The sequence below is a fragment of the Teleopsis dalmanni genome, chromosome 2, assembly GCF_002237135.1.
Source record: "Teleopsis dalmanni isolate 2A chromosome 2, ASM223713v2, whole genome shotgun sequence".
NCBI classification, from domain to species: domain Eukaryota; kingdom Metazoa; phylum Arthropoda; class Insecta; order Diptera; family Diopsidae; genus Teleopsis; species Teleopsis dalmanni.
Genome location: NC_051847.1, coordinates 198,545,609 through 198,559,608, shown reverse-complemented (window position 1 = coordinate 198,559,608; position 14,000 = coordinate 198,545,609). Strand labels below are relative to the sequence as shown.

Genomic DNA, 14,000 nt, shown 5'->3' with positions numbered 1-14,000 from the left:
ACAAAACATCCTAACAAATTAAGTTGAAGAAAACCTCATAGTCTGTCATAGTCCTTCAATAATCTCATATCGTTTTGACAAGCTAAAGACAGTGGAAAGATCGTATTGTTAGTTAATAAACTCGACGAAGGATATATATTTTTTGAGCACTTACAATTTGCTTATGTTAACTAATACTTTTAATTATGAGAATATTTTAACCTTAATTTTACAATATATTTTATTCAATTAACTTAAGATCAATGTCCAAAAGGTATTGTCTTATTGTAAACCTATAAATCTTGCACGCCATTTGTCGACTTAAACCAAACGCAGTTTAATATTTTTGATAATTTTTGTCGCAAGTATATTTATTTTTCTATTTATTCTTCAAATATTCTGTGTTTCTAATATATATATTTTATTAAGAAATATCAACAAGTAACAACATCTAATGCCTCGGACGATTGGGAAGGAAATATCATTCGCTTTAATGATAAGATTTTTTATTTAAAAAGCATTTTTCTATAAACAATTCCAACGACTTTGGAATAATAAAATAGATGTTCCAAGATGTTCGTCCTTTACAATATATTCAAATTTAATAAAAATCAAAGTAGTTTATAAAAATTAAGTATACGTATTTGCAAAATACTTTATACAAATTTATTTATTTTATTATACAATATTATTAAGTAAAATTTGGAAAATAAGTACATCAAAATTCCATGTAAGTACAATTAAACTAAAGAAGAATTTTTATACAAATTACATACTTAAAGTTTCCTTATTTACAATTAAAAAATATGCACCACTGGCCAACGAGTGTCTATAAACTCCACTTATCCTTAAAAGTTTTTCGTCAGTATTGCAGTTACACTTACACCTAACATGTGAAACCCTTAATTAAAATCAAACTGAAAGATGATCTGTCTTTTCTGACACCTTAACGTTCGCGCTTTCATCAGCTGCGGCTACCATCGTTTTTGGAATAGTGTTCGCACCAATCGCCGCATCATCACCAAGTTGATTGCTGCTGTTTGTAAACCTGCGATTTCCAATGCCAAACTTCGATGTGTATATGTCATCTGCAGTAAGAGCAGATTCACCTCCAACGCCACGGTCGTTATTACTGCCATTAATTCCGTCACTATCAAAGCTATCGTCTTCGCCTCGTTTCAACCAAATTGGCGCTAAACGCAACATCAGAATTGCGCCCAGTGGCGCTGTGAATATTATAGCTATAACTGAAATGATAAGCACTTGGCTGGCAAGCGAAAGATTTTCCTGGTCGGAATTTAATGATCTCGCTAAGTCCAATGCAATTGGGCCCAAAGCAGCCTGTGAGACGTTAAATAAAATAAAAGAGAAAAAAATCATTTAATTATTATTATTACTAAAAGATGTTGAAAATAAAAAGCAGAAAACAAAAATTTGTCCTGTTTTAGTGGTGTTGGCAAACAATGGCAAAAGAAATTTTATTTTTAATGCCTACTTCTGGGCGTTTCAGTCGGTGTGTGCGTGTGTATGAGTAAAAGCATTGTTGGTTGTGGATAAATGAAGTGTAGATTACACGCAATGAAACTACAGGCACGCATTAAATTATTTTTAAACATTTTTTAATGATGTTATTCCCGAGCTGTCCTTCATGTCACTTCAACTGATGATTAAGTGCTTAGGCATTTTATAAACACTACAATAAATTAATTCACAACTTTTGATTTTTTAAACAATATTTATATTACTTCATATGCAGAGGATATTTTTAAATAATTTTAATTTTTTTTTTAAAGGTAGATTAAGAAATTGTCAAGGATATTTTAAAGTAATTGAAATTGTTAAATTTTCTAATAGGCTTTACAGACACAAATTATATATAAATACCGAACTTTATATTTAATTAAGTTAATCATTAGGCAAACTTTAAAGCTGTTTTGAATATTGCAATAATCATCATCAGTGGTCTCTGGAAATTTTTGTAGACTTTGTAAACCACTAACAAAGATTATATGCCAATATTTAAAGCAACTTTATAGGCAACCCAAAAATTCAATTAATTCTAATTTAGTAAATATATTTATACGTAATTTGTGACATGAAACAAAAATTATGTATATTTAATCGAATTTATTGTGAAATCACAAATTTTTTAAAATGCATATCAACATTGTGGTTTAGACATTCAGACAATATATTACAGCTAAACGCTTTAGTACTGCAAACGTATTGCTAAGAATTATATTGTAATCGCACTTAATATAAAAATTGTAAATAGAATGATTTTGCTGATAGTCTTGCTTTAATATAATCTCGAAATTTCTGGATTGGAGATCGCACTCCATAAATACTCAAAGTAGATTGTATGATAAGTTCACGAAAAAATGGATTTTTAATTGGCAAAATGAGTTTTTTCTTTAGCACAAACACCCTTAACTTCATTACACTACACCTATTCTTTTAATTTATGTACTTCATCTCTGTAATAGTTCTTCGGAAGCCCTACAAAATACTTCATTATGGTGACTTACATGTCTTTGTAGAATGGGGACTATCTCTGCTATTCTTTAGATCATAGCAACTGGGTGATAAATGTAATTTCACATTGAGTGTAGACATTAATGCTAACACTGTGCCTGCGTGACTTTAGATGTAAACAACAATCTCCAAATTACTTCTAATACGAAGCGGAACCAGTATTCAGCACAACTGAAATTTTGTTTCGAAATTTTGAATACTTCCTCAATTATGAAATATTTGATTTTCGAAAATGAAAGCTTTCTTACTACCGATCACACCTTAAGACAGTAAAGTATGGCACCTATAATGCTTGTTGCTTTTTATGACAGGCTTGCCTCCTTTCTGAAATATTTTAACGCCCATTTAAGATGAATTTATCACAACAGTATATGTATTTAATGAGTGCAGAAAAAAACATACAGTATATTTTCTTTTTCTAACAATGAAACCATTCTGAAACCAAGTTGTAAAGTTTGCTGTTTATGATTTGGTTAAAAATTCCCATAAATGGTGCTTACAAAGTTATATTGGATCCAAATACCATCCAAAAAAAATGTTGCTACAAAGGGTACTGACAAAGGTGCATGCGAGTAAGTAACTAATGCCATACTAAATGCTTTTTAAAGCCCGACACTTCACCTAGAACATTGCTTCCTATATCTAATCGGAAAAAAAATGTTGCTCACAATGGTACTGACAAAGGTGCATTCCAATATGTAGCTAATGTCACACTAAAAGCTTTTTAAAGCCCAAAACTTCACCTAGAACATTAGTTCCTCTACCTAATCAGTTCACCAGTCCACATCTTCTACTATATTTTTCTTTTTAAATTGACAATGTAACAAGATGGTACACATTCTTAAGGATTTATGACATCAATGAAGTCTTTAAAGCTTATATGATCACTTTTAAATTAATATTATTAACAGATAGATGGCGCTTCGTGTACTTTTTGAACAATTTAGAAAATTTTTGTATAATATAAACTATAAGATATTAATTTTATTACTCTAGATCGTTCATTTAAAAGCACTTTCGTTACATTAATTCACAACATTGCTTTATCCTTTTAATTGGAACATCACGTCATTCACTTACTGAGGCAAAAAATGTTGAATAAAATATTAAAAAATAATATATAAATTAATATAAAATAATAATGAAATATTGAATGTGTCAACTTGGGGTTACCAAGTGAAGTAATATTTAATGAAAAATTAATTACATAAAAACAAGCATTTATGTTAAACATCTTGGTTGCCATTTACCATATTTTATCATTTAAAAATTATACCATTAAAATATTTTCCCCATATTTATCTTAAATTCTTATAGTTTTATTTTTAATTCTCTTTTACTAGTCATTGTCCCTTTTAATATAAAAATTCCGCGGTAATTTCTCTGCTTTTAGTTTAATTATTCATAGTATGGATGCTTCATACCAACTTCATTCAATTAAGAAAAACGCATTAAAATTGCTCGAAATTTTCTTTGTCTGCTTCATTTCATTTAATTCCATTATAAATTCTTCCTTTTTTATCCTGCTTAAATTTCTACTTAATATTTTCTCTTTTGGAAAATGTGCCTTGCCTTCTCATCTTCTTCGTCATTAAAAACACATTTAAGCAATTCCATTCATACGTGCTTAAATATGCAGGAATTGATGGTGTGTATGTCTTTTGATTTTATGTATCTCAGCTTTATTTTACATAATTTACATTTTTATCTCATGATACACATATTTCCATTTATTTCTGCCTAATGGGTATTTTTAAATTTTAATGTATTAAACTCACATTGATGCATATTTCTTATTCTTATACATTGCTTTGACTTAAGGATTCGAGTTGTTTCCTTTAAAAGGACTCCATTGAGCACAAATTAAATTATTAATAAATTATTATTCACTATATGTCTTTTGAGCATTTGTACAGCCAGGAAGCAAAGTAGGGAAGATCAGTGAACATTACTTGAAATAAAAATCATTATATTTGAAAAGCATTTTAGGAATTTATATACAAAAAATGGTTTTTGAAATAATTAAAAAATTTTCTTCTGTAACTAAAAACAGGTCCTATTGTTTGACTATGCAATTATCAGTTTCCAATAACTGTACTTGGCATCGACTATTTGTACGGGTGCTTGGGTATATTGTTTCTGACCACCATTTTTAATATAATATATCATTTTTTTCCCATATTTAGTCTGAAGGTGTAACGCCTCTTTATCCAGTTATGCTCACACACATAACATCTACATATATATTATAATATTAACTGTAGCTCTTTACTTTTTTCCAACTTTTTTTTATCTACAGTAACCTTAATAGAGCGGTTTCGAACAGTAATAAATTGCAGTAACAAAATTTTTATTATTTTTATTATTATTATTATTTTTATTATTACTATTATTTTTATTATTATTTATTAATTATTTAAATTTTTTGCTAACGATAAAACTTTTCCAAGTATTGCGAAATACCCATCATTAGTGGTCTTGAAATTATTTCTTATCTTGGGGTATAAAGTCACTGTTAACAACTAAAATTTCAAAGTTGTGAAAGACTTTAATTTTTTTTTTAGAACCAACGTACACACAAGAAAAGACTTTAGCTTAGAGATTCAACGAAAAATCACTTAGAGATTCAACGAAAAATCACTCTTCCCAACAGTAGTTTCTTCAGGCTAAGTAGGCAATTAAGAAATAAAGCACTCTAGACAAAAAAAAAATCATTAATTAACTATCATACCATCAACTATCTTCTCGATTACCAACTCAACTATCAACTATCTTTCAGCTGCTGTACAATGGTATAGTTATAGCTATAATATTTACAACGCCAGTGGAAGCAATTCTGATGTTGCGTTTAGTGCCAATTTGGTTGAAACAAGGTCAAGACGATTGCTTTGATAGTGACGGAATTACTGACAGTAATAACGACCGTGGCGCTAAAGGTGAGTCTGGAACAAGAACTAACAATACAAAAAAGAGCAATGCAGAGAACAGTATTCGTAATATCTGTAATTCTTTATATTGTATGAAATTTACCGCGACATTAATATAGTTAAAACTCAAGTGCTTCGCTGACTTAGTCATATAGTTCGCATATAATAATATGCTCTAGCTAGAAAGGTGTTTGATTGTGTACCCACTGTTGGATAACGTGTCAGAGGATGCTTGCATCTTCCGTAAAAGCACCAATTGATCTACCATAAAAATGCACCCGGTACTACCAACTGGAAATAGCAAGCCACTGATCGGGCTGGCTGACGGTAATTATTGACCGCTGCTAACAACAAGTTTCATCTATAATAGTGAAGTAATTAACTAAGTAAGTAAGTAAGCATTACAGAACTTACTAATTTTAATGAAATCATAGTTAGTGGGGATACAGTTTAGTAATCATGGTGTTTCCACATAATACTATTATTAGTACATTTAAAGTAGGCTTTCATGGAAATAACGAAATACAGATAAGCCAGTTTACTTCTTAATTAGAATATTTCATATGAAGAACAAAAAATGATTTATATGCAATAATTAAAGAAAAAATTAACTTTTAATAATAACAGCTTTTTAGACTCTGTCCAAGTTCCACGATATTCTTGATGAATTTTCTGATATTCTCTTTCTTAAAAAAATTTTGAATATCTTAAACCATTTAACACTTAATTATATAGAATAAACTTCTTTTAAATATACCTAGAACAAATGTTTTCAGAAAAATATTTATTTAAAATCTGTACGTAGTACGTAGAGAATATCTCACTTAAATGATTTAGATTTTGCAAACATAAAATGAATTTGCCGTAACCAAAAATTTATATAGAAAATATCTCAACTTGGTACATATGTGCAACGTGTCACTGCACATTTTGATATACAAAAGAGTCATCAAGAAGTCTAAAGTGCAAACCACATATTTAGCCTAACAAACAGCACTTGACCACAAAGTACCCAAACATATGAGCCGAAACAGCAGAATCCAGTGAGTGCACTGAAGGCATAAAACATTCTAATATAAATACCCGAGTAGGAAAAGTGAAACTATTTAAAATAAAATTCCAAATAAACATCGAAATAAGTTTCCTGCATAAAACATACACAATTCATCCTTTTTTTCTTTTTTTTTTTTTTGACTGGTGTTTTTCACTTGCCACCAACGAAACACCAAAACTGAACACAAGTGGCAACACTGTTTGGAGTGCTAAAGCGGTGAACATAGCTATGCAGTGTTACTGTGTCACAGTGTAGCAGTGTAGCAGTGAAGCAGTGTTGCCGTGTAGCAGTTTGGCAGTGCGGCAGTGCGGCAGGACTTTACTTCACTACGGCTCTGTGCATTGTGGTGTTGGTTGTTTGTGTTGGTGCAATTGTGACATACGCCATACATAAATAAAAGTTTCGTTTTGTGGTGCAACTGCAAACAACATGAAACCGTAAACAAAACAAACTGAAATAGAAGCAGAAATGAAATGAAATGAAATAACAAAACACAACAAAACAAAATAGAAAAAAGTAGTATTTTTTAAGCCGAGCTGAGCACAAAAAATAATTGCCAAACGTTGTGTTGTGTCTCTTCTGTAGCAAAACCACTGTAACGCGCACGGAAACTTACTTGGACAGTTGCTTTAGGGAAACCGGAAATTGTGATGTAGGCACGTTCTTTCCATGACAGATTTCCGCCATATGTGGAAATGTATGCAAAAGCCAAACGGAACTGTAAAACAAAACAGAGTACAATATAAACAATATATAAATGAAAATGTTAAAAAAGTAGTAAAAAAAAAACCAAGTATTAAATAGAAATAAACTGGCAGAGTGCAAAGTGCACAATGCACAGTTAAAGTGCTGTTGGTGCAAACAGCAAGAAAATTACAACATTTTAATTTATTGTCGTTGCACAAACAAACCACAGAATAAATTTCAAAAATGGTAAAACTTTTTAAATAAACACTAAGTTTAATTACCAAACTTCCGAGCAGCACCACGAGTAAACCGTAACCAACAACTCTGCCATCCAACACGCTGAACTTAATTTCCTTGCCAATCAGTGCAAAGGAGACGGGCTTTAAAAATTTCCAAAGTAAATCAAGACGCTTCACAACGTTGCACTACACACGAAAAAAAAAACAGGAAGACAAAATGGAATTTAGTTAAAATTTAGCAAATAAAATTTAAATTAAGTAATACTGAAATATTTTCTAAAGTATCTTCTAGTTAAAAAATTTTCCAATATGAGTTAAAATTTTACTTCGCATAGATCATTTTGGAATTATGACTAAATGATGCTTAAAAAAATCGTTTTCTCCGAGCTTAACTAAAAGATAGCACTAACGAAGAGTAAGCAGTGGAGTAATTTGACACATACGTCATATTGTACGTCAAAACCCTACAAAAACACTTAAGTTGAGTCCGCCAAAAACTAGCTTATATTGAGCTAGCTCATATATAACTTTAGCTCACATCATGTTCAGTGATCATATCGACTTGTTTTTGCCCGACAAAAAACATTTCCGGTAAGTACTGCTTTTCTTTCTCAAACAAAAGTAAAACGGCAGTTGAAGTAGAAACATATGGTGAATACGATCCATCGATTCAAAAGAGTTAATTTTTATATGAAAGATAGTTAGCGTGCCTACTATAGGCATAAAAAGTGTAAAGATGAGCTATTGCAGGTACTATGATGATCCAACTCAAATTCAACAGCAATTGGCAAAAGCATTAAATGTGTCTTAACAAGCAAACAGAAGACGTCTACGTACAGCAGGCCAGATCAATATGCTGGGAAATATATCCCATATGGTTTGAGTAGACTTCAAATGGAACATCGGATAATCACCTGTGAAATGCTCATTCAATGTCAAGAAAAAAACAATTATTTTTTTGTCGATGTTTGTGACGGTTGAAGAACAATAGATTTATTTTAAAAACTCGAAGCGCATAAAATCGTGGCTTTCATCTAGTGAAGCCGGTTTCTGAAAACCAAGACAGAATAGTTTCGACAAAAACACAATGTTTTGTGTCTGGTAGAACCAGGGTCGTGTTGCGTGTTACAAACCGTTAATGCACAATGCTATCGCCAATAAATTTAAATTTCCATTTAATTTAAATCACGCATTAAATGAAATACTACCGGAATGAGCTAGAAGACAAGGCTCAGTGATTTTGTTGCACAATTTTGGTCCATCTCACACTGTAAAATCAGTGAAAGACACCTTAAAATCCCTTAGATGAAATATCCCACTGCTCCCCTTGTACTTTCCAGACTACACCCCTTATTATTTATCACCGCCTTCATCAATGGGACACATGATTGCAGAGCAGCATGTCAGCATTTTCGAGAAAGTTAGAAAATAGCTCGAAAAATGGTTTGCCGTAAAAGACAAACAGTTTTTCAAATATCTTCTTCTTCATTCCATTGCGTTTCCGGAGGAACATTGCGTTTTTCTGGCATAATATTCATATATAACCTGAACGTTGGATTAAATGTGTAATACCGATGGCCAATATTTTGAATAAAAAAACTAATTTCTCTTGAAAATGTTGTGTTTTCTACACCAAACAAAAACCGGAAAAAAATTATACATATACCAAGTAATGCTTAATTATACTTAAATAATTATAATTAAAACAATGGAGGCATATTGTAGAGAAGGCAGTGGTCCATCCTAGACTCTGATGCCAAAATGATGATGATGATAATTATAATTAAACACACTCTTCCGGACTTAATACACATTTAAATACTTTATTTTTCAAATAAATTTTTTAGTACATAAATATTATAATCATTTTTATTATATTTTATAATTATATATAAAAGTGTAATTGCATAGAAAAATATCTATAATTGATTTTCAAAATAAGTTCGAACTTTTTGTATCTAAAACTGAAATTTCAACTACCAATCACACAAAAAGCAAATGATTTGCTTCAATATTTCTCATAAGCCGAACGACTTGCTTACATTTCTGTTTTTTGTCATCAACAATAAAAACATAAACAAAAACATTTTCCAAAAGTAGTTTAAGTGCTAAATCCAAAGTCACTTAACTGTTGACACTTTAAGCGAGAGTTTACTGCACCATAATACAATCGACTTAACATAGAAGAGCTTGTAAAAGTCCTCTTTGCATATGCAAGGAAATGAAAATATAAACAAAAACTTGACTTTCTGATTTTGTTGCTTACTTATAGCTCAATTGTTGCAGCAACACTTCTGTTTTCATTTCTAACACTTCGACCCTCTGCCCCCAACCCTTACCCACATCTCTCAAACGTTCTCAACCAAACGTTCTTGTTCTTTTCAGTGTAACTGCAACTGAATTTTAGTGTGGTTGTGTATTCTTAAACGTTTTCTAAGTGTGGCTAATGAAAAGTAGACTGACAAACAAAGGAGCTGAAGTAACACGTACACACAACCACACACACACAACACAACTACATAAGCATAAAAAATTTCTTCAAAAGAAACACTAAAAAATTACGTATACGTCTAGTAGCACTTCATGTGCTTTATACGAGCGACGAGTGACTACTCAGCCACACTCCGGGCAATTGTTTTATGATTTCTTTAGTTTTTTTTGTTTTTGTTTTTGTTTTTGTTTTTGTTTTTGTTTTTTGCAGGCTTTAATTTGTTTGTTTAGTTGAGTTTCGTTGTAGTTTACATTTGCTTTTAAATTTATTCAATTTTTTTTTTTTAATTGAACAATTCCTTATGGTTTTACTTAAGCAATTACAGGATAAACTAAAATGCATAAGCTGCACTTTATATTCTGTTCTGCACTGCTTTTAAGTTTCGGATGGACTCTTGTAAACGTGTACCGAATAACAGAGAACTGGTGTTAAGTGTTCAATGAAATAATAATCAAAGGAACAGTCATATTTGGAAGTTTCCTTTATTTAGTAGAAGAACCATACTTACAATTGAACAAAATGATATTAGCAACTCGTTACGGGTCAAGATTAATTACGGAAATAAAGGTATTTAAACAGAGAAGCTATTCTTACAGAATGAATACTATAGCAATTAAATCAAGTAAAGATCGAATTAAGGAGTCAATTACTAGATCAATTAAGAATATAACTATAGAAAATCATAATATCAGCGAAACTGCATATAGAAATACTAGAAGAAACTTAAAAATGAGGTTTCATTCAACCTGCTGAATACGAACATTAAATACCTTAACCAGCAAATTCAGTAAAACATACCCAGCAAATCCATAAATAAGTATATTTTTGATACCTTCCTAAGAAAATGAAGTCAGTGACTGTAGTAGAAACAAGTTATTATGCCGGGTTTTATTTTTTTCATTACCCTTGGTATATGCAATCACCATCTGATGAGGGTTTCCCTGATCAGTGTTTCCTTGAATGTTCGGACTAAAAATGTTCAAAATTTCTTATAACATCAATAGCAGGATGTTAACTAGTTTTAAATGATTCTAAATACAAGCCTGTGTATTTTCGCCAACTATAACATAAACAAATTACTTTTCCTACTCAAAGAAATCCAGTTGGTATATACATCTGAACAAAAAACCAAACTGCTACTGCTCAAATGAAATAGCTTCTCGCTGTTTGATAAAGCCTCACATAGCACCAAATCCTTGGTTTAGTACACAAATGCCAGAAGTCACAACAGAATCAAACTGTTATCCAGGCTCTAGGATCCGTTATACCTAGCTAAATTGAATTATACAGCGTAATTCATTTAACATGAGAAGATACTATTTTCACAAATTGTTTATATATTCAACACAAAATCGAAACCTACCCTATAATTCCTACCTATATACCTAACTTATGATTCACCTTAGGTATTAAAGGATTTCTTACACAATATTATAAGATAAGAAATAGGCAGGGTATCGGCTCCGAACGAATAGAAGCACGGCGACAATAGTTGATCTTTAGTGCTGCTACAGATCGTAACCGAACAGAAACTCCTTCGAATGAAAGCCAAAATGTCAATAGTTGAGGACCTCCAACGTTATTAGTTAGGACCTCTAATGTCAGAAGTTTTTTAGCCAATAGATCATTTAAAATCAATAAATTGGCTTACTGTTACTTATGCACATTAGTTAATGGCTTTCTTTACTCAATATTATAATATAAGATAAGAAATAGGTAGGGAATCGGCTCCGAACGAAGAAAAACACGGCGACCATAGTTGATCTTTAGTGCTGCTACAGATCGTAACCGAACAGAGACTCCTTCGAATGAAAGCCAAGATGTCAGTAGTTGAGGACCTCCAATATCAGTAGTTGAAGACCTCCAATGTCAGAAGTTCTTTAGCCAATAGATGATTTAAACTTAATTAATTGTAAATGAGTTAGAGTAAAAATTATCTGCGTTTTTTTTTTTTTGATACACTCTTGAATAAAAATTTAATTTAGTGTAAATCAACTTTAATCAAGTATTATATTCTTAAAGCCCCTTTTTCACTGACCTAAGAGAATTACAAAACACTTTAAAATTAGAGATATAGCCAAATTTATGGACTTTTCAAGTTAATTTGGTTTTCCTTAAATAGCGGAATAATGACTATATTTATCGACGTTATCCCTGCAATTAGATAATGTTTTACGCACATTAGGATCATTGTTTTCACTGCAGTGGGCTTTTAATTTGCAAGCACAACACTCCAACCGAACCTAATCAATTCGCAAACAACTTTAAATCACAGTACATTTTACTTATACAAACTAAATTTTTCAGTTATTGTAATATAATTGATATTGACAATAATTTTACAATTTCTTAAACAAAATATTTTGCAACAAACATATTTATACACAATAATTCCTGCTAAGACCTATACTCTTACTACAGCTTCTGTCTAAAAAAATCCACCTCACTTGTCTCAATAGACGTGTACATTACACAAATTAAAGGTAACATAAAAATTTAATGGTAAACGTATCTGAGCAGATGTCAAGCCATTTGGTTAATAAAAATTGTTACTTCCTGAAAGTAATGTATAGCAGCAATACTCTTAAGGATAGCACCATCAGAGATAAAAAAAATAGTGTGCAGATAAAAAACAAAATTTGACACAAAAAAGTTACTGTCCATGAGAGACCGTTCCGTGTTATGTGGGCGAAAACTAACTGGAGACAAAAGCACGCAAAGCCTGTCAAACTCTAAACATCAACTGTCAAACTACAATAACTACAAAAACTCGGAACAAAAAGCCTTTGTTTCAGGGAAGTACAGAAAAAACTCATACAAATCAAAACAAAATAGAAGGAAGTGTACAAATTTCATACATTTTTCGGTTGTGCCGTTTCGGCACAGAAGTCAATACATCAACGACTATAAAGCCAATACAAATACGAGTACTCGCAGTTGTTCACTTACAATAGCGGAAAGTAAAACAAAATAGCTTAAAATACTTAATAAAAAAAATATTGGAAAAAATATTAACAGATTTTAAAAAAAAAAATTGCTCTTATTTTGTGCTATTATTTTTTTTGCAGTGCACTCGCAAATACGTTGATACACTGAGCAAAAAAGTAAATCAGTAAAACAAACAGAACTTACATTTTCGTTTTCCTGTAGTTGCTCGGGCGTCATTTTCCGTTGGTCTTGTTTCCAGCCAATATTCGCAATAAAGGCGACTGTCACACATCCCAGAGCGCCGGCCGATGGATAGCCAATGGCTTTACTGCCCATCACAGAGATGCAGCCACCTAAGACAGTTAAAACAAATCGCAGTCCATACACGTAGCGCTGTAAGTGAGAAAAAAATAAAATTTTGACTTGCATAAATGTTTGTGTGGAAAACCATTTTTCAAATTTTCTTTTTTTATTACTCGTATTATTTTTTGTAATATTTTTTTGTCTTTCAGAAATAGTTTCCGAAATTGTAGTTATAGTGCAAAAAATCTTTACAAGAAGCGTTGACTTTGCCAACTCCAACAAAATTTGTTTTCTAATCCTATTTTACTTGAGCTTTGAATTGAATTGATGGGCGTCGGTCTATTTGCGTGGGATGTAGGTGTGGGCAATATGTAAGCCTAGTCGAAATTTCATCAACCTTTTTTATGTTTTTGCTGAAGTTTTTTTTCTCAAAAACTATTTATATTTGTTGCTTGGGTGTGGAGTTTCGAAAATATTGTCACTACCAATTGCTTGTGGTAGGCTTCATTGCTAGTTTGGAGCAGTTCCACTGGTCCACAACTATAATTTAAGATGCTAATAAATTGTTGGAATTTTATTGTTAGTTGGCTTGTTACGTATAATATACAGTAAACATATTTTTCGTTTGCAACTATATTAAGGCGGTTTTATTATATAAATTTCCCAGCTACCAAACTTATAGGTAAAAAAGAAAAATCCAAATATAGAGATTTCTCCTCAAACACAATTTTTTTAAAAATAAATTAAAATAAGAACATATATAATTCCTTAATTATGTAGAAGAAAAAGTATGAAAGTGGCAAAAGTTCCATTCTTGATATGAATATCTTCATTAAGCTTGTTGAACTCCATGAAAA

General features: G+C 31.2%; 1 protein-coding gene across 1 annotated transcript; it reads right to left on the bottom strand.

The window, feature by feature from the left end:
- Window positions 1–698: 698 nt before the first annotated feature.
- On the bottom strand, window positions 699–13,252 carry LOC119680949 (sodium/hydrogen exchanger 9B1-like). Its single transcript, XM_038093986.1, has 4 exons — window positions 13,045–13,252; window positions 7,464–7,607; window positions 7,112–7,213; window positions 699–1,320 (listed from the first exon to the last, which is right to left on the bottom strand). The coding sequence occupies exons 1-4, from the start codon at window positions 13,174–13,176 to the stop codon at window positions 892–894; spliced, it is 807 nt and encodes a 268-aa protein (XP_037949914.1). The 5' UTR covers window positions 13,177–13,252; the 3' UTR covers window positions 699–891.
- Between the last annotated feature and the right edge of the window lie 748 nt (window positions 13,253–14,000).